At 46.0% G+C, this 18392-nt stretch overlaps 1 protein-coding gene across 2 annotated transcripts in view; it reads right to left on the bottom strand.

The window, feature by feature from the left end:
* The window catches only part of tmem135 (transmembrane protein 135), a 308698-nt gene that overhangs the window by 281036 nt on the left and 9270 nt on the right, over window positions 1-18392 (bottom strand). The window contains exons 2-3 of one of the 2 annotated variants that reach the window (XM_033022460.1): window positions 16802-16929; window positions 13038-13130 (exon numbers count right to left, since the gene is read on the bottom strand). In XM_033022460.1, the coding sequence (XP_032878351.1) occupies window positions 13038-13130; window positions 16802-16929 (221 nt within the window). The remainder of the gene's footprint in view (window positions 1-13037; window positions 13131-16801; window positions 16930-18392) is intronic. The other variant, XM_033022461.1, reaches the window with a different exon arrangement.

Consider the following 18392-nt stretch of genomic DNA (forward strand, 5'->3'; position numbering starts at 1 on the left):
CTCCTGCTCCCCTCCCCCGTGATACCCCCCCTCTCCCCCATGCCGTCTTTTCTCCGAGCTCTCCCCCCACCCACACGCCAACGGCTGATGCTCCTCCGGGGCACGCAAGAAGGGAGAGGAGAAGCAACCTCAAGATCCTGGGGAGGGAGAGTGGGGGAGGAGAGGGGATAGAGGTAGAGAAGGGGGGGGAGTAGAGGGGGGGGGAGTATAGGGGGGGGTGGGGGAGTGGGAGTGGGGAATCGGGAGAGGATGCATGGAGGAGTGAGAGGGATAGTGGTAGTTTGGCTTGTGGTTGCTACTCATCGGGCCGGGTTATGGAGCTCGTCTTACTGGCGGGGGTGTGCGGTTTTGGGGACCGGGCGGCGCGAAGGTCCGGGCGCTTTGGGAGGGGGACGAGCGGGGGCCGAGTGAGGGTGAAGAGGAGAGGGAGAGAGTGCTAGGGATGAGGGGAAATGAGCTGCACCTGTGCAGTTGGGGGCTATGGGTGAGTGGTGGAATATTGTGTTGGGGGACCAAGCCTCCTGTGTGACAGGGATCCAACAGGTCCCACTTAGTCTAGTAATCATTTAAAACCATCTTTATTTTGTTTTCTGTTTTTAAATTAATAGAGAGATGTTTATATGGCATTCAATATTTTTTAAATTCATGACAGTGAACAAAGCTGGGCCAAGGCTTTGTCAGCTTGCAAATATTTCCATGGGAGTTTTATGGGCCGAGCTTGCTCAGTTCATCATATCATTCAAGGCCAAGCTGCTGTTTAGTCATCAGGGCAAAAAAAAAAAAAAAAAAAGAGAAATATACAGGATTCAGTTAAAAAAATTCAGTAGTGTGGATAACTTTGATGGCAAGCTGACCAATAAATTCTGAGCTCTTCATCACTGATTAAGGTCCAGCAGGAGATTTGAAAACTAGTAAACTGGCAAATGTGTTAGTTGTTAATCGTTTTTACACTAGAATGCTGCATCCTCCACAGCGAGGTCACAGGTTCCTGCTTTATTTCGCAGTCACATTGGGGACCCAAAGACATCTGGCTCATTTGTTAAGAGGAGCAAGGTTCCACATCTGACCAGCTTTTGTGTCATCGCCCCTGATCTTTATCTTTAGACTTTAGAGATCCAGCGTGGTAACAGGCCCTTCACCCCATCGAATCTGCACCAACCCATGATCACCCGTTACACTAGCACTATCCGACACACTAAGGATAATTTACAATTTACAAAAGCCTATCACCTACAAACCTGTATGTCTTTGGAGTGAGGAAACCGGAGCACCCGGAGAAAATCCACGTGGTCACAGGGGAAACGTACAGACAGCACCCATAGTCAGGATCAAACCCGGGTGTCTAGCACTGTAAGGAAGCAACTTTACTGCTGCGCCACTGCCCCAAATAACCCATCTATTTTGCTAACAATAAACCCTTTTTGCTAAAAAGTTGGTTGTCCAATAAAACCATCATGTTCATTCAGAAGTGCAATATCTGCGGTTGCATCCACAGGAACATAATTAAAATCATTGCAATGAATGTTGAGTAGGTTGGTATCCGAGACAAAATTATGAACTGGCCTGTTTTGACACAAAACTGGAAAAGCAGGTTATCTGAAATTGTAGAATTCAGAATCATAGAACATGGATCTCTGCCATCATAGATTCCTGATGCCACAAATACAGGTTATGAATGCCTGATTTATGTGCAGCCCATACGTACAAATGGGCATTTGAGAGACCGGCAGTATGAATTTGCCAGTTGGTACAGGGCTGCGGGCATCATCTGCCATGTGGGAATTCGGTTTGCGATATTTCCAACAAACAATCTGCTTGGGCTACAAACAGTTCACAGGAACAGACCCCTGCTGTAATTTGGGAGAACTGTATTTTGAAAGCAAAAAAGGAATAATGACTGTAAATACAAAATCATTAGGAACACAAGCAGTCTGAAGATGTGTCTTGACCCAAAACGTCGCCTATTTCCTTCGCTCCACAGATGCTGCCTCACCCGCTGAGTTTCTCCAGCATTTTTGTCTACCTTCGATATTCCAGCATCTGCAGTTCCTTCTTAAACAGGAACACAAAAAGCTTTAGAGAGGAATGAGATTGTTCCGTTGATTGGTTGCAAATTTCTACATACTTTTTGGCAATTTTCTTCATACTGCAAAATTCTCTTAATCTACCAAGACTGATAATCATTTGTCAAACACGAGGGTGTATGCTTCTCACATTTATGCTTTAAAATTACAACTTCAGACAAGTCTTATAGTTTTTAAATCCTCCTCCTTCCCCCCCCCCCCCCCCCCCCCCCCCCCCCCCTCCCACTCCAATGAATTTGCACCTTCCGATTAAAATACTCTTAAGACATTTCCTGCATTTGACACACTGGCCAACGTTATAACTGGATCGATTTACCAGAGAAGGTGGTTGAACCAGGTACTGTAACAGCATTTAAAAGATATTTAGACAGGTACATGGATAGGAAAGGTTTAGTGGGATATGGGCCAAACTCAGGCAAATGGAACTAGTTTATATAGGGCATATTGGTCGCCATGGATGAGTTGGGCCAAAGTGCATGTTTCCATATTGTATGACTCCAATTGAAACTATATAATCAAACTGTACAATCTTATTGAATGGCAGCACATAGCCCATTTCTAAAATTCTCTACCACTTTCTCTGTTCCCAGTAAGCTACCAACTGCATTACAATCACATTAACAGCAATCTATAGAAAGGTTTTTGTGCATTAGAGGCAGTAACAATTTCTCGCTCAGCACAAATATTGAATTTGCTAAACTAAAGGTGCACTTATAATGGAGGACCGCTCCCAAAATAATATTCCACTGCTGTTTATTGCTTGTGTAGCACAGCAAAGCAATGCTTACAGCAGCTCCTTTTTGTACAGCTCCATATTTATAAAAATGCAGTCGTTTGAGTTACAATCATAACAATCTTTCTGCAGGAGGTAAATATCTTTGTCAATGGCAAGAACTAGACCACTGATTTCAAAACAACGCAACTGGTAATTTTTAAAGCACTTTGTGTACAACAGTTACATGGCCCATTATGTAATAATGAGATTACATTTATTTCTCCCTAATCACTCCAAAATGCTAGCATTTGCTACTACGTAGGATTTAATCATAAAGAACCCATTTTAGATGAAAAGGGCAGGCAGAAGACTGGAAAAATAATGACCTAATGTGGTCAGGCACATGTTTGATGCATTTTTAGTATTCAGAGAAATATATATTGGTAAATAGACTAGAATAAACGTTTCAAAGCATAATAACATACCCTATGAGAAGTTAAATAATACAGCAATTAGCTCTGCTGCTTCATAGCTCTTGGGTTTGATCCTGACCTCTGATGCAATCTGCGTAGAGTTTGCATATTCTTTCTGTGTCTGTGCATGTTTCCACCAGATGCTTTAGTTTCCTCCCATGTCTACTACTGTAAATTACCTCATGGCATGTGAATAGCAAAATAATGAAAACAGCTGATCATTATGTAAGAGAGAGAAGCTGAAAGGCAAGCGAAAAATTGAGGAATGGGACTGATGACATTGCTTTGTAAGGAGCTGGCAGGAGGCTGATGTGATGAATGGCCACCTTATGTGCTGTAAAAGCAAATCCCCTCCCACGGACCAATAACTTTCCAAACACTGGAAAGGAGAGCAAAAAAAACAACAACAAAAAATCATAGTAACAATCAGAAGACACAAGTGACTGCAAGTGGTTCAATCTGGAACAGAAAACAAACTAATGGAGGAACTTGGACACAAGTTCCGTGATTGTGTGGGTTTTCCACGACTGCTCAGGTTTCCTCTCACATTCCAGATTAATTAGCTTCGGTAAAAACTGTAATTTGCCCCCGGTGTGTGCTAGTGTAACGGGGATCGCGGGTCGGTGCAGACTCGGTGCGCTGTATCTCTAAACTAAACAATTAAACCAAAGCAAAGTGCTGGAATAAGTCAGCTGGTCGGGTAGCTGCCTTACCCGCCAAGTTACTCCAGCACTCCAGTGTCTCTTTTATAAACCATCATCTGCAGGTATCGGCTGATATCGCAGCAGATCCAGTAGGATCTGTGAAGGCAAAGGTAGGGTCGAAGTTTCATGACTGATAACATATCAAGCTGTTTGGTTAATGATTGTCGTGAGCTTAATCAGCAGAACCTAGGCAATGCAAACAAAGTGGAAGTTCAGGCGAGTGAGTAGTGGGACCTCCAGGAGGAGTCAGAGACCTCCAGGATACACAAACAACACAGCCATCCACATCCTTCAGGGGTAAGGCTGTGCAACAAGCTGGCCAACTGCGCAAATAATCCTGCAGTTTAGTTGGTGCTACCATTGGGAAGCTAAGGAGCACCGGAGGGAAAGGGAAAGCGTGTAAACAAGAGCCTGAAGTGCAAAGGCTTCACACAACAGCGTCCAAGCCCTCAACTGGTCTGAGCTCACTGAATAGAGGCTCAGAGAGCCCAGCAGCTGCCTGGGATGGGCCTGACGGTGACAGCCAGCAGCTTCTAACTTTTGGCAAATCCACTATTACAGAATTATACTCAAATTCCTCTCTGATATCTTGCAGATACCTAACAATTCCCATTTAATTAAGTATTATATTCGGCACAGATATTGTGAGCTGTAGAGAATGTTCCTGAGCTGTACTGCTCAATATTCTATGTTAGTACATGTTTCAGGGCTTAGAATCTCTTTGCAACAAAGTGATGCCATTCACAAATTCACCATGAGTTTGGGGAAACTAACAGTTTCAACACAGGCCAACATAATACCGAAATTCATCGTGAAGACTCATAAATGAACGAAAATATTGTAGCGGCGCCTGCTGGCGCACGCAGGTATCGATCCTGGCGTTCGGATGCCGCGGTCACGTGACTCGGGAGGGGCTGCTGTTTTCGCGCGATTTCGCTTTTGCGCCCCAGTTGTTTGCTGACCACTGTTGTGGTCAGATACGTTTGCAGAGACCTGTATGTCAAGGAGTGATTGTGTTAATAAATCAGTTCAAAAAACATGGTTGTCGTCTTTGCATCCGCAAAATTGGTGACCCCAACCTGTCTAGCAGTCGTTAGACAAGAGATCATGCAGGAGGACTAAGTCTCCGCAGAATCGGCCGGCACGAGGCAGGGCTCACCGGGCTTCAAGCTACCTTCCTTTTGGCCAGATCAACCTCAGGTGTGGTTCGCCCATGTTGAGGCACAGTTCCATCTGCATCGAATAATTGCGGACGACACAATGTACTTCCTTGTGGTAGGAGCTCTGCCACAGGACTGTGCCTCGAGGCTGTTGCCGTATATTAGAGACCCACCGACGATCGCAAAGTACGAAGGTTTGTAGTTTGTAGTTAAATGTAGTGTTGGTGTTTTTTTTTAATACTAGTTTTAAATGTGTATATGTGGGGGGCGGGGGGGGGGAGGGGGAAACCGTTTAAAATCTCTTCCCTGTACGGGAGACCCGACCTTTTCCCTGTCGGGTCTCCGTTGTCGTTGGGGCCTAGCACCGTGGAGCGGCCTCCAACCTGAACGACCCGGGGACTCGGGAGACTGCGGAGCTGCGTACTCACCATCGTGGGGCTGGCCGGCCTCGGAGCGTGGGGAGCGGCGGTGACTCGCTGCTGCGACTCGACTCCTGGGGCTCGGAGGCTCCAGCAACGCAGCCGCAGGTCCGGTGGACTGGGACATCAGGAGCTCGCGGGTCCGGGGGGAGAGAGAGACCGCTTCCCGGAGCTCCCGCAACGCGACTTCTCCAGCCCGTGTCGCGGGGTTGGAACGACCTGGAGCGGGGCTGTACATCGCCCGGCACGACTTCATGGCCGTGGGACATTCCAGCGCCCGCCAGGGGCTCCGACACAGTGACTTTTAGTCCGGAAGCGGGGCCGTAAATCGCCCGGAACGGCCTAAAATGGCCGTGGGACTTAGCATCGCCCGCCTGGGGCTTGGATATCGGGAGAGACATGGAGAACAGGGGAGAGAAAAGACTTTGCCTTCCATCACAGTGGGTCCACTGTGATGGATGTTTGTGTGAATTAAATTGTGTGTATGTATAGGAAATTGTCTTTGTTTGTATGGCTGTGGAAACAGAATTTAGTTTGAGCCTCACTGAGGCTCAGATGACAAAAAATTGTATTGTATTGTATTGTATTGTATTGTATTGTATTGTATTGTATTGTATTGAAGGCCCTGCTGTTACATACCTTCGGTCTCAGCCGTAGAGACAGGGCAGCGAAGATCCTGCACATGGACAGTGTCAGGGATCGGCGTCCATCCACCATCATGGTGAAGATGCTGGCCCTGATGGATGGATGGACACCGCACATGTCTACTATTCGAACAGGCGTTCTTGGAGCAGATGCCAGAAGAGGTCCGTTTGATGTTCGCCGGAGTCGATTTCAGTGATCCCCAGCACCTCGCGGAGAGGGCCGACGAGTTGTGGACCCACAAACGGCGGGACGTTTGTTCTTTCACCCGCCCCTCTGCCACGGCGCGGGTGCAACCGAGACGACATCAGGACTAAGGTCAGGATCTGTCCAGCGCCGAAGAAGCATCGCCGCAGCCAAAGGTGTACAGCCGACGATGTTGGTGCTACTACCATCTTCGTTACGGTGTAAAAGCCCGAAGATGCCGAAGCCCCTGTTCGTTTCAGGGAAATGCCTCGGCTGATCGCCCATAGAGGCGAACGTGATCAGCCCAAACGAACGCATCTATTTCCGTGATAGCCACTCCGGCCACCGTTTCCTGGTCGACTTTGGTGCCATAGCCAGCATCCTGCCACCGACCTCCCGAGATAACCGCGTCAGTAGGTAGGACCCGTCCTCTCGGCCGTTAACGGGAGTGACATTCACACTTACAGTACGTGGACCCTGGACTTAAATTTCAACTTCCACCCATTTAGGTGGAAGTTCACCGTTGCTGACGTCACCCAGCCGATATTGGCGGCCGATTTCTTGCGCGCATTCTCCCTGTTAGTCGATGTGCGAGGCGGGGAATGGTTCCGTTGTTGGACCTGTGCCCTGCCAAGCCGCGTAATCCAACAGCAACTCGGCGAGCTAGCTGAGATCCAGCAACCTTTCGCAGCCCTTCTCACTGAATTCCCAGGGTTGCTCACGCCCCGGTTCGACGGGGCCGCGCCCCGTCATGGCGTGGTCCACCACATTCCCACTGTGGGCCCACCGGTTCACGCCCGCTCACGCCGTCTCCTGCCCGATAAACTGCGCATCGCACGAGACGAGTTCCAGCTTATGGAGGACATGGGGATTATCCGGTGGTCGGATAGCCCTTGAGCTTCCCCATATGGTGCCCAAAGCGTCCAGGGGTTGGAGACCTTGCGGTGATTACAGGCATCTAAACGCGGTAACCACAGCAGATCGTTACGCAGTCCCGAACATCCAAGGTTTCTTGGCTCATTTGGAGGGCGCTGCCTTCTTCTCGAAGGTTGACCTGGTCTGTGGGTATAACCAGATCCCGGTCCATCCTGACGACGTCCCTAAGACGGCCACCATCACCCCTTTCGGCCTGTTCAAATGGCTAAGAATACCTTTTAGCCTGAAGAACGCTGCTCAAGCGTTCCAAAGGTTAATGGATCAGGTCGGTCGGGGTTTGCCGTTCATATTCATGTACCTCGATGATATTCTGGTGGCCAGCAGCTCGCAGGCTGAACACGTTAGGCACCTCCACCTGCTCTTCGAACGGCTGCGTAAGCACGGGTTGGTGATCAACCCCGCGAAGTGCCACTTCGGATTGCGCTCCATCTCCTTTTTAGGTCACAGCATTACCTGCCATGGCGCGCAACCGCTGCCTGCCTGTCGACGCAATCCGTTGCTTCCCGAGGCCACTATCCATCAAGGACCTGCAGGAATTCATTGGAATGGTCAATTTCTACCACCGATTCCTCCCATCAGCAGCCGCCATCATGCGGCCTTTGTTCCAATGTCTGGCATGCAAGCCTAAGGACCTGGTGTGGTCCAAAGAGGCAGGGATAGCTTTCGATGGGGTTAAGACCGCGCTGGCCAATGCCACCATGCTGGTACACCCTAGGGCATCAGCCCTCACGGCTCTCACCATGGACGCGTCGGACGTCGCGGTGGGTGCTGTCCTCAAGCAGCGGGTAGGTAACTGCTGGCTGCCGTTGCCGTTTTTCAGCAGACAGCTGCGGGCCCCGAAGATCAAGTACAGCGCTTTCGATCGAGAGCTCCTCGCACTTTACCTAGCGATCCGACATTTACGTTATTTCCTAGAGGGCCGCGCGCAAGCCACTCACGTTCACTTTGAATAAGGTGTCCGACCCCTGGTCTGTCAGGCAACAACGGCACCTCGCCTACATATCCGAGTTCACTTCTGACATTTGGCATGTGGCGGGGAAGCTGAACGTTGTGGCCGACGCGCTGTCCCGTCCGGCAGTCCCTGAGGTTTCCGCTTTAAACCTAGGTGTGGATGATGCGGAGCTGCTAGCAGCCCAACGGGCCGATGCCGGCATGGAGGATTACCGCAATGCTGAATCGGGTCTCAAGCTGGCTGAGGTGCCTTGTGGCACCACAGGCGTGCGAGTCGTTTGCGATGTCTCAACGGGTAAAGCCCGCCCGATCGTCCCGATTGCCTGGAGGTGTCGGATTTTCGACACTATCCACAGCCTAGCTCACCCGTCCATCCGCGCCACCTCTGCCCTGGTTGCTTCCAAGTTCGTCTGGCATGGGTTACGAAAGCAGGTCGCAGCATGGGCTCGCGCTTGTATCCCCTGTCAGACCTCCAAGGTGCAGAGGCATGTGCGCCCGCCCATGCAGGATTTTGCTGTTCCAGACGGCAGGTTCCTGCACGTCCATGTTGACCTGGTGGGTCCCTCGCCGTGTTCGTGTGGGGCCACTCACTTACTAACTATCGTGGATAGGTTCACCAGGTGAGCGGAGGCAATAATGTTAACTGATACCTCCGCTGAGGCTTGTGCATGCGCTATTGTCTCCAATTGGATCGCTCGTTTCTGAGTTCCTTCAGATATTACTACCGATCGTGGGACCCAGTTCACGTCCTCCCTGTGGTGTGGTGTGGTGTGGCGCCGCTGTACGGCGCGAAGCTGCACCTGACCACCGCGTATCATCCGGAGTCGAACGGTTTAGTCGAGCGGTTTCACAGACACCTTAAGTCGGCGTTGAAGGCCCGGATCACCGGCCCCGATTGGGTTGACCAGTTGCCCTGGGTTCTCCAAGGCATTAGAACTATGCCTAAGGAAGACCTCAACGCCTCCTCGGCCGAGCTGGTATATGGCTCGGTTCCTTGGGAATTTTCTGCCCGCAACCCGCGATCAGGAGGTCCCGGCTTCGGCGGTGGTAGCTGAACTTCGCGAGCGGGCGCGCGCGTTGGTCCCGGTTCCCACTTCCCGACACGGGTCGTCCGCGGTGCATGTGCCTACTATGTTACGGGATTGTGCTTATGTTTTCCTTCGTAGGGATGCTCACCGCTCGCCGTTACAGCGGGTGTACGAAGGTCCGTACAGGGTGCTAGAGACTGGTACCTCGACGTTCACGTTGGACATGGGTGGCAGAGATGAGTTTGTCTCTGTCAGCCGCCTTAAGCCAGCCCACGTCGACGAGGATAGCCCGGTGGCGGTGGCCCTTCCGCGGCGTAGAGGGCGTCCACCTACCGTTTTCCCGCCCTCTGCACCTGTTACACCCGGTTATGTTTTACCGGTCCCCTCTGTTACGCCAGTCCCTCGTTCGCGTTTGTCGCGTCCTTCCGGTTCTGTTTTGCCAGTCCCGAATGTTACGCTCGCCCCGCGGACTATGCGTTCCGGTCGAACCGTCCGGTTACCCGTGCGGATTCTGGGGGTGGGGCAATGTGGCGGCGCCTGCTGGCGCACGCACGTATCGAACCCGGCTTTCGGAAGCCGCGGTAATGTGACTTGGGAGGGGCTGCTGTTTTCGTGCGGTTTCCCTTTCGCGCCACAGTTGTTTGCTGACCACCGTTGTGGTCAGACCTGTTTGAAGAGACCTGTTTGCCAAGGAGTGATTGTGTTAATAAATCAGTTCAGAAAACTTGGTTATCGTCTTTGCACCGGCCAAAATATCACCTCCAGACTTGCTTTTTAATAGGTCAGCGTTAAAAATCTTCTCAGAAATGCTCAGTGTGTCATAGGAGACAAATGTTGCAGCATACAAAAATAACAAAGTTGCTATGCTCTGGCAGGCATGAAATCAACAAGCGAAACATCAATAATTTTAAACATCTTAAATGGACAGTGTGATAGAATATTACAAAATCAAAAGTAGGCTCTTAACAAAATTAATCTTGCAGCATTCACATTTTTTGCACTTTTAAGCAATTTGGTGAGAACACATTTTTCCAAAGGCTAAATCAGGGTTCCAAAAATGATCTACATTCAGCTATACTTTAGTCGTAAGTTTTGATTGATTGAAACATACACCATGAAAATAGGCCCTTTGGTCCGCCTAGTCCACACCGACCTTCGATCGTCTGTTCTCAAAGGTTCTGTTATCCCACTTTCTCATCCATTCCCTGCAATTTACATGAGGCTACTTAAGCTACAAACCCACACGTTTTTGAAATGTGGGAGGAAACTGATGTACACGGTCACAGAGAGAACATGGCAACTCCATACAGACAGCATCCGAGGTCAAGATGGAACCCGTTACTGGCACTGAAGCAGCAGCTCTGCCAGCTGTGCCACTGTGCCAGCCTAGTTGTTTAAATCCAAGTAAAAAAGCCTCCTTAAACTGGATAAAAGCTCTACTTAGCATCTTTAAATTCAAAGTCAATGCTTATATTTTACAGTATAATGAAGACAATCACATTTTGATTTCTATAGCTAGATAGTTGCACATTTTGTCAACTAAGAACATGATATCACACATTCTGATAAATTGCACTGCTTTCATAGAATTTAGGGAATTGGCAAAAATCTAAACTTGAAGTAGATCGCCAATGATCTATCCAAGAATGACACAGAAGTCCCCGTGGACCATGTGGACTGCTCCTCTACTATTTCTGATGATTTATATGCTGACTGTATATGCACGCATCAGCTGATGAGCTCCACAGCTGATTCTTACCAAAGGTCAGATGTGAAGCTTCAGGGAACTTAAGTGCATTTTCAGAACAACCACTATCAGTTCACGTACATCTAGTCTAACCTCATCTACTGCACCCAATTTTCCTGACACTTAAGCTCGGTCTGCCAAGTCCCGCTGGATCTCCTGGTTGCCTATCTCTTTAACACCCCTTCGCATTCCCATTCTGACCTTTCTATCCTTGGTCTCTCCCATTGCCAGAGTGAGGCCACATGCAAACTGAAGGAACAACACATCATATTTCCGCTAGGGTAGCTTACAACCCAATGACATGAACCTTGAATTCTCTAATTTTAGGTAACTACATCGCCCTTCCCCCTTTCCCGTATATAAGCTTCCCCCTTATACCCCACCTGAACTCACACCTATTTAAAAATGGAAGGTTGGTTAAGAAGGTTCAATTGTTGGGTATTAATGGTGGAGTAGCAAGATGGATTCAACAGTGGCTGAATGGGAGATACCAGAGAGTAACGGTGGATGGCTGTTTGTCAGGTTGGAGGCCGGTGACTATTGGGGTGCCACTGGGATCTGTGTTGGGTCCACTGTTGTTTGTCATGTACATCAATGATCTGGATGATGGTGTGGTAAATTGGATTAGTAAGTATGCAGATGATACTAAGATAGGTGGTGTTGTGGATAATGAAGTCGATTTTCAAAATCTACAGAGAGATTTAGGCCATTTGGAAGAGTGGGCTGAAAGATGGCAGATGGAGTTTAATGCTGATAAGTGTGAGGTGCTACATCTTGGCAGGACAAATCAAAATAGGACATACATGGTAAATGGTAGTGAATTGAGGAATGCAGTTGAACAGAGGGATCCAGGAATAACTGTGCACAGTTTCCTGAAGGTGGAATCTCATGTAGATAGGGTGGTAAAGAAAGCTTTTGGTGTGCTGGCCTTTATAAATCAGAGCATTGAGTATAGAAGTTGGGATGTTATGTTAAAATTGTACAAGGCATTGGTGAGGCCAATTCTGGAGTATGGGGTACAATTTTGGTCGCCTAATTATAGGAAGGATGTCAACAAAATAGAGAGAGTACAGAGGAGATTTACTAGAATGTTGCCTGGGTTTCAGCAACTAAGTTACAGAGAAAGGTTGAACAAGTTAGGTCTTTATTCTTTGGAGCGCAGAAGGTTAAGGGGGGACTTGATAGAGGTCTTTAAAATGATGAGAGAGATAGACAGAGTTGATGTGGATAAGCTTTTCCAATTGAGAGTAGGGAAGATTCAAACAGGAGGACATGATTTGAGAATTAAGGGACAGAAGTTTAGGGGTTAACATGAGGGGGAACTTATTTACTCAGAGAGTGGTAGCTGTGTGGAATGAGCTTCCAGTGGAAGTGGTGGAGGCAGGTTCGATTTTATAATTTAAAAATAAATTGGATAGGTATATGGATGGGAAAGGAATGGAGGGTTATGGTCTGAGTGCATAACTAGGGGACTAGGGGAGAATAAGTGTTCGGCACGGACTAGAAGGGCCGAGTTGGCCTGTTTCCGTGCTGTAATTGTTATATGGTTATATGGTTATATGATTCCACCTACATTCCTTTCTCTAGCTTCACAATTGCAACAATCAAGAATTTCCCAATGCAAGATGGGAGAAAACTACCAATAAAGAATGTATGTGCATTATGAAGTATTTTCAGGTAAAATGCTTCGTAATGCATATACAATTTGTATGGCTAGTTTTCTCTAGTGTGTTGTGAAATCTTTGATTGTTTACTTCAGTGGTAGTGCACTGGTAGTGGAAACAAGCAACTGTAGTTGGTGGTTTACAAAAGAAGATGCAAAGTACAGGTGTAATGCAGGGAAAATGCTTCATCATGTATATAAATCTAAAACACAGAATGGAAAATAACTGCCTCACAGCTTTATTCTACCCTCGATGAATAGAGCTTTAAAATCAAATGTTATACATCTTAAAATTCCATTGTATCATTTGTTTTAAATTAAAATATTACCTGCTTTTCCTTTCAATCAGAATGGCCAAATAAGAAGCAGGCAAGGCTGCACCAAATCCTGCAGACCATACGTAGAACTTCCCAAGCAGCTTCCTAGATATGGAAGGAAAACAAAACAGCTAAACATAATATTAGTAATATTAATCCTTTCTCAGGTAGTCCCACAGAACTGAAGTTTCCATTCCGTTCTTCTTGGCCACTTCCCTCTTATCTTTCCATACCATTTCACCGCGTCCCTCCACTTCCCACACCCACCCAGCCTTCCAACTCTCTATTGCTAGTTTCTCGCTATCCCCAACAGTGAGCTACCCACCAGTCAGTGCCCCTTACCCTCTTTGCAGCCGCACCCAGATGTTGATCAAGTTCCACCCAAAGCCTGCATCACAGCCGAGAACCTCGGAAACCTGGGAGCATCTTCAAACGCCTATCTAGTGTGACCTGATATCAGCTGATAACATTCTTCTGGTACTCGTAGGTGAGTGCTTCACAGTGCATAATATTCTGGCTGATTAATATTGCATGGTTCCTAGTGCATAATATTCTGTCATAGATTAATCCTAAGCAAGTGGCAGCATCCCATTTAATCAAACCACGTCTCTAATGACCGTAAACTCACAGGGCCTTCCTCTTCCTTGGGTTTAGAGCTTAGAGTTTAGAGATGGAAACAGGCCCTTCAGCCCACCGAGCCCACACCAACTATCGATCACCCATTCACACTAGTTCTACGTTATCCCACTTTCTCGTCCACTCCCTACACACTAGGGATAATTTACAGAACCCAACTAGCCTACAAATCCGCATGTCTTTGAAATGTGGGACGAAACCTGAGCACTGGAGGAAACCTAGGCGGTCACAGGGAGAACATGCAAATTCCACACATACAGCACCCGAGGCCAGGATTGAACTTGTTTTTGACTTTAAATCCAGGAGGCCTATGTTTAGTGATACGCTTGCAAATATAGAGGACATCATCCACTATTCCCACCATCTTTCACAATATCCCCAAATGTGCCAGGTTCTCTGGATTCCTCCATATCAACCCCTCTGCTATCCACCCCTACCTATTGATTTTATAGCTATACCAATTACATAAATGCCCAAAGTGCATATGCATGACTATTCAGAGTGGCAATTAAGCACTTTAGGTGGAACCGAGAACATCTAGTTGACTCGTTAGGGGCAACCAGAAGCCCAGTAGGTTCAAACAGTAGATAGAGCGCACCACCTCACTAACTATCCACCCACAAAACTATCTATTGGGCAACCTTGTGGGATCCACTCCGGCCTTTCTAGTCACATCAGGGCCCACAGAACCAGAATGGATCAGTCCTGGGAAACCACCTAAATTGTAAGAAAATGAGTTGATAGATTCATTACAAACAGGTCATCATTTTCTTAAATAAATACAGTTGCTGAACTGCAACACCCAAGTCACTAAAGGTTTTTTGTAATCTAATCTGAGGCCTATTCAAGGGTTTAAATACCCAAAGTACACCAACATACGAAGTAGGAGCTTCTCTGCCACTCAAAAAGATCAAGGCATATTGATTTTAACCTCAACTCTGCATTCTACCATAACCTTTCACCCCTGCCATGCAGCACCCAGCTTATCAAGAATCTATCCACCTTAGTTTTATAATTATTTACAGACTCCACTTTCACTACTGTTTGAAGAGAAAAATTCCAAAGATTTGCAAAACTCATAAAATGGTGCTTCATTCCTATCTTGAATGAACACAATGCCTTATTTTAAAGCAATTACCAACCCCCACCCCACCATTCTTGATTGTTCCACAAGAGAAAACATCTGCTCCACATCCACCCAGTCAAAATCTCCCCCCGAGATCCTATGCACTCTTCTAAAATTCAGCTGTCTAATCGTTCCAGTAAGACAACCCTACCCACCCAGTATCGGTCTGGTAATCATTCTTTGAATTGCTACCAGTTCACTATTATTCTTCATTAAATAAGGAGGCAAACAATTTTTCATGGTCTGCCTGCCAATGCCGATGTTCTATATGATTGGATTTGACTGCTCCCATTCTATATCAGCTAATATTATCAGTTTCCATGATCAACCAATATAAGGATAGATAAACCGAACATGCAAATCAACCCATTTTATGTAATTTGGTGCATTTCTTTAATTACTCTCATTCTTTAAACTGGGTGATTCATTCCTCTTATTTTTTATCAAGACGGATTATTTTCCTTTAGTTACTGCAAACATTCAGGCTGGCAATGACATTCTATAAAAAATTGGTAACCTTTTTGAAACTTTTTCCACACGTCCAGGGACCCCAACAGCACCTTTCAGGTTCGGAAGAGGTTCACTTACACCTCCTCCAATCTCATCTACTGTATCCGTTGTTCTAGATGTGGACTCTTATACATCAGCGAGACCAAATGTAGATTGGGCAATCATTTCGCTGAACACCTTCACTCAGTCCGCCTGGACGTACCTGATCTCCCAGTTGCCAAACACTTTAATTCCCCTCCCATTCTCACACTGACCTTTCTGTCCTAGGTCTCCGCCATTGTCAGAGTGACACTAAACGCAAATTTGAGGAACAGCGTCTAATATTTCGCTTGGGCAGCTTACAGCCCAGTGGTATGAATATTGATTTCTCTAACTTCAAGTAACCCTTGAATTCCCTCTCTCTCCATCCCTCCCCCACCTAAATCGCACCAGCTTCTCGTTCTTACCTAGCAAACAGCCTGTTTCCTTTATCATCGTTACTTTTTTGCATATCTTTCATTCATTGGTTCTGTATCTCTCTACATCACCATCTATATATCTCATTTTCCTTTCCCCTGACTCTAGTCTGAAGAAGGGTCTGGACCCAAAAGGTCACCCATTCCTTCCCTCCACAGATGCCGTCTGTCCCGCTGTCATTCCAGCATTTTGTGTCTATCATGGATTATAAAGGAACTTAATGACAAATCCAGATACCACCTCACCTCAATTCCCTAGCAAATGCTCTCCGGCCCAGGCAGGAATAATGGCCTTAAGTACAGAAAAGAATGATAAAACACTGATAATCCAGCATCCTCGGGATTTTGGTGGTGCTGATAGAGCATATTTTCCCGACTATATATTATTACACCTATTAATACCCAAGCACGCTTTTAATTCAATTTTTTTTTTTTAAAGAGACATTACAGCAAAATTATCCAGCAATTTAAAAAATAAGTTCCAAAACGGGCTCGATGCCAAATTACGGGAATTTACAATCAATTGGATAGAGGTATTTCAGTGTTTTATCTCTGAACAATAAACACTTTTACTTATATTCCAACATGCACCAAGCTCTTTGATTTTAAGAAAACTGGAAAGACTGGTCTGCCTATCTGCTCTTGGAAAGGTGGGAGCAAGCTAATTCCTTGAACTACCACAGTTCTCCTGGTATTGGCACACCCACAAGGCTTGGTGGTGGGGAATTTCAGGAATTGGAATGAGCAACGTTTTCCCAATCCAGGTAGTGTGTCACTTAAATCCAATAAAAAATGTAAACGCTGAGCTTGAACTGTAGGGGAATAACGGCTGTGTTAACTAAATAGCACTCAGCATACTGAAACAATCATATAATTCCATTCATCAAATTTCTGACAGGTATAATTTAGCTCCAGCTGCCAAATGTTCACAGTTGTATTGCAGAAATTGTCCGTAAACTGAATGGACACTTGAAAGTGCCAAGAAGCACGTGAAAAAATTGACAGATCTCACAAAATTAATTTGATCCTTAGATTAGTAAACCTCTCACCTGAGGATACAGAAAAACATAATATAGAGGCCACCATTTGCGGTAAGGAAGGAGGTCGATTGGAGGATCTCAGGGAGCAGTTTGTGAATGTAGTAGTCTAACTTCCGCCTTCGTAGGATTGCTGCAATCTAAGACAAACATGGAATTACCTTTCAAGAGTTAAATTAAGGCTAAATTGAACCATTGATGTCACCTAAGTTTTAAAATATGCATTTTAACACCCTGTTTATTACTCCTAATTTAATAATTAAAGAAAGCATTTCCAATTTGCACATTTTCACCTATAAAACTGACAAAATAAGGTTCACAAATGTAACATGTATGTTCGTGGCGCTTTCAGGTTCAACTCAATTATGGGCAGTCACCCTAAAGTAAAGGATGTATATACAAACTATAACCAAAAGATGAAAAGCCAGATTATGATTTGACAATAGATTTCAATAATATGTTATCATGGCAATTAGGCAAATTCTTGCAACTGCCCAACAGGGGATTCTCTAATTTACAGGTTGTTCCCAGGGACACACTTGGAAACGGACATCGAGTGCTGCTGAAACAGCATCAATTTGGTGAAACCACTCTTTGGTTTGCCCAAAACTTGTTCATCTCCCAGCAGAATGGGATGGCGATAAGGGAATGTTGCCGTCTGGCCCATTCCAGATTGCAGGAGCACGTGCTGAGGAGCACACTGTAGGTCGGTGCGCCCAATGCAAAGGTTCTGTGGCGTTGACCCACAGTCTAGGGTCCTTCCGTGGCTGGACATTGAGAGGATGAGTCCAGCGGGGTCACTCTTTAAACCAAGGAAAGGGATATCACCCAAGAGTGTCACATGAGTGAGTGATTTGTGATGTGAACACTACTGAGTATGGCAGTATTGAATGGATAGACACTAACAATATATGAAGGGTTTTTGCGTGGTTTCTGTTCTGTATCTATTTTTTTTGCAAATAAAGCTTATTTTTTGAAATTTAAAAAAATTAGTCAAAGCTCTAATCCAAGATAATGGAGAGTGTGCATTATAATTCTGCAGAATTTTAATAAATTAAGCATGTTATATCTATATTTGTAATGAGTTGCAGTAGGAAAACATTGCTCAAGGAATAGTCTATGCACTTCCAGTCATAGTCACATGTAAGGCTATAGAAGGCACACTACATTCGACAGCAAATTACTTAACCAGCTGTATTGTGAGATCCGAGCAATAATTACTGAGAACAAAACTTAATATTATTTCTGAAAGCAGTAACTTAGTTTTGTCAGCTTCTTTGCAAGTATGGTGAAATTGCTTGCAAACTTAAAGTACATCTTCTCTACAATTGTTCTTTCCTAACTCAGCTGAGGTTTGGACAAATGCTGCATGCCAGCTAAAGCTTTTCACTCTACAAACAAACTATGACAACTCACATGACAATAAACTTAACTACACTACATTTTACTAATAGAGGCCAAAGCTGCAAGTTGATAAAAAGTTGCCATGGCTTAAAAGCCATTCAAAGTAATTATTTATATATTTCATGATTTACATACACCCCCTTTTGTAGGTAAAGGTAACAATCAATTTGCCGTCACCAAGGTGACAAGCCGCCAATGA

Source organism: Amblyraja radiata, chromosome 6 (assembly GCF_010909765.2).
Source record: "Amblyraja radiata isolate CabotCenter1 chromosome 6, sAmbRad1.1.pri, whole genome shotgun sequence".
Classification (NCBI taxonomy): Eukaryota; Metazoa; Chordata; class Chondrichthyes; order Rajiformes; family Rajidae; genus Amblyraja; species Amblyraja radiata.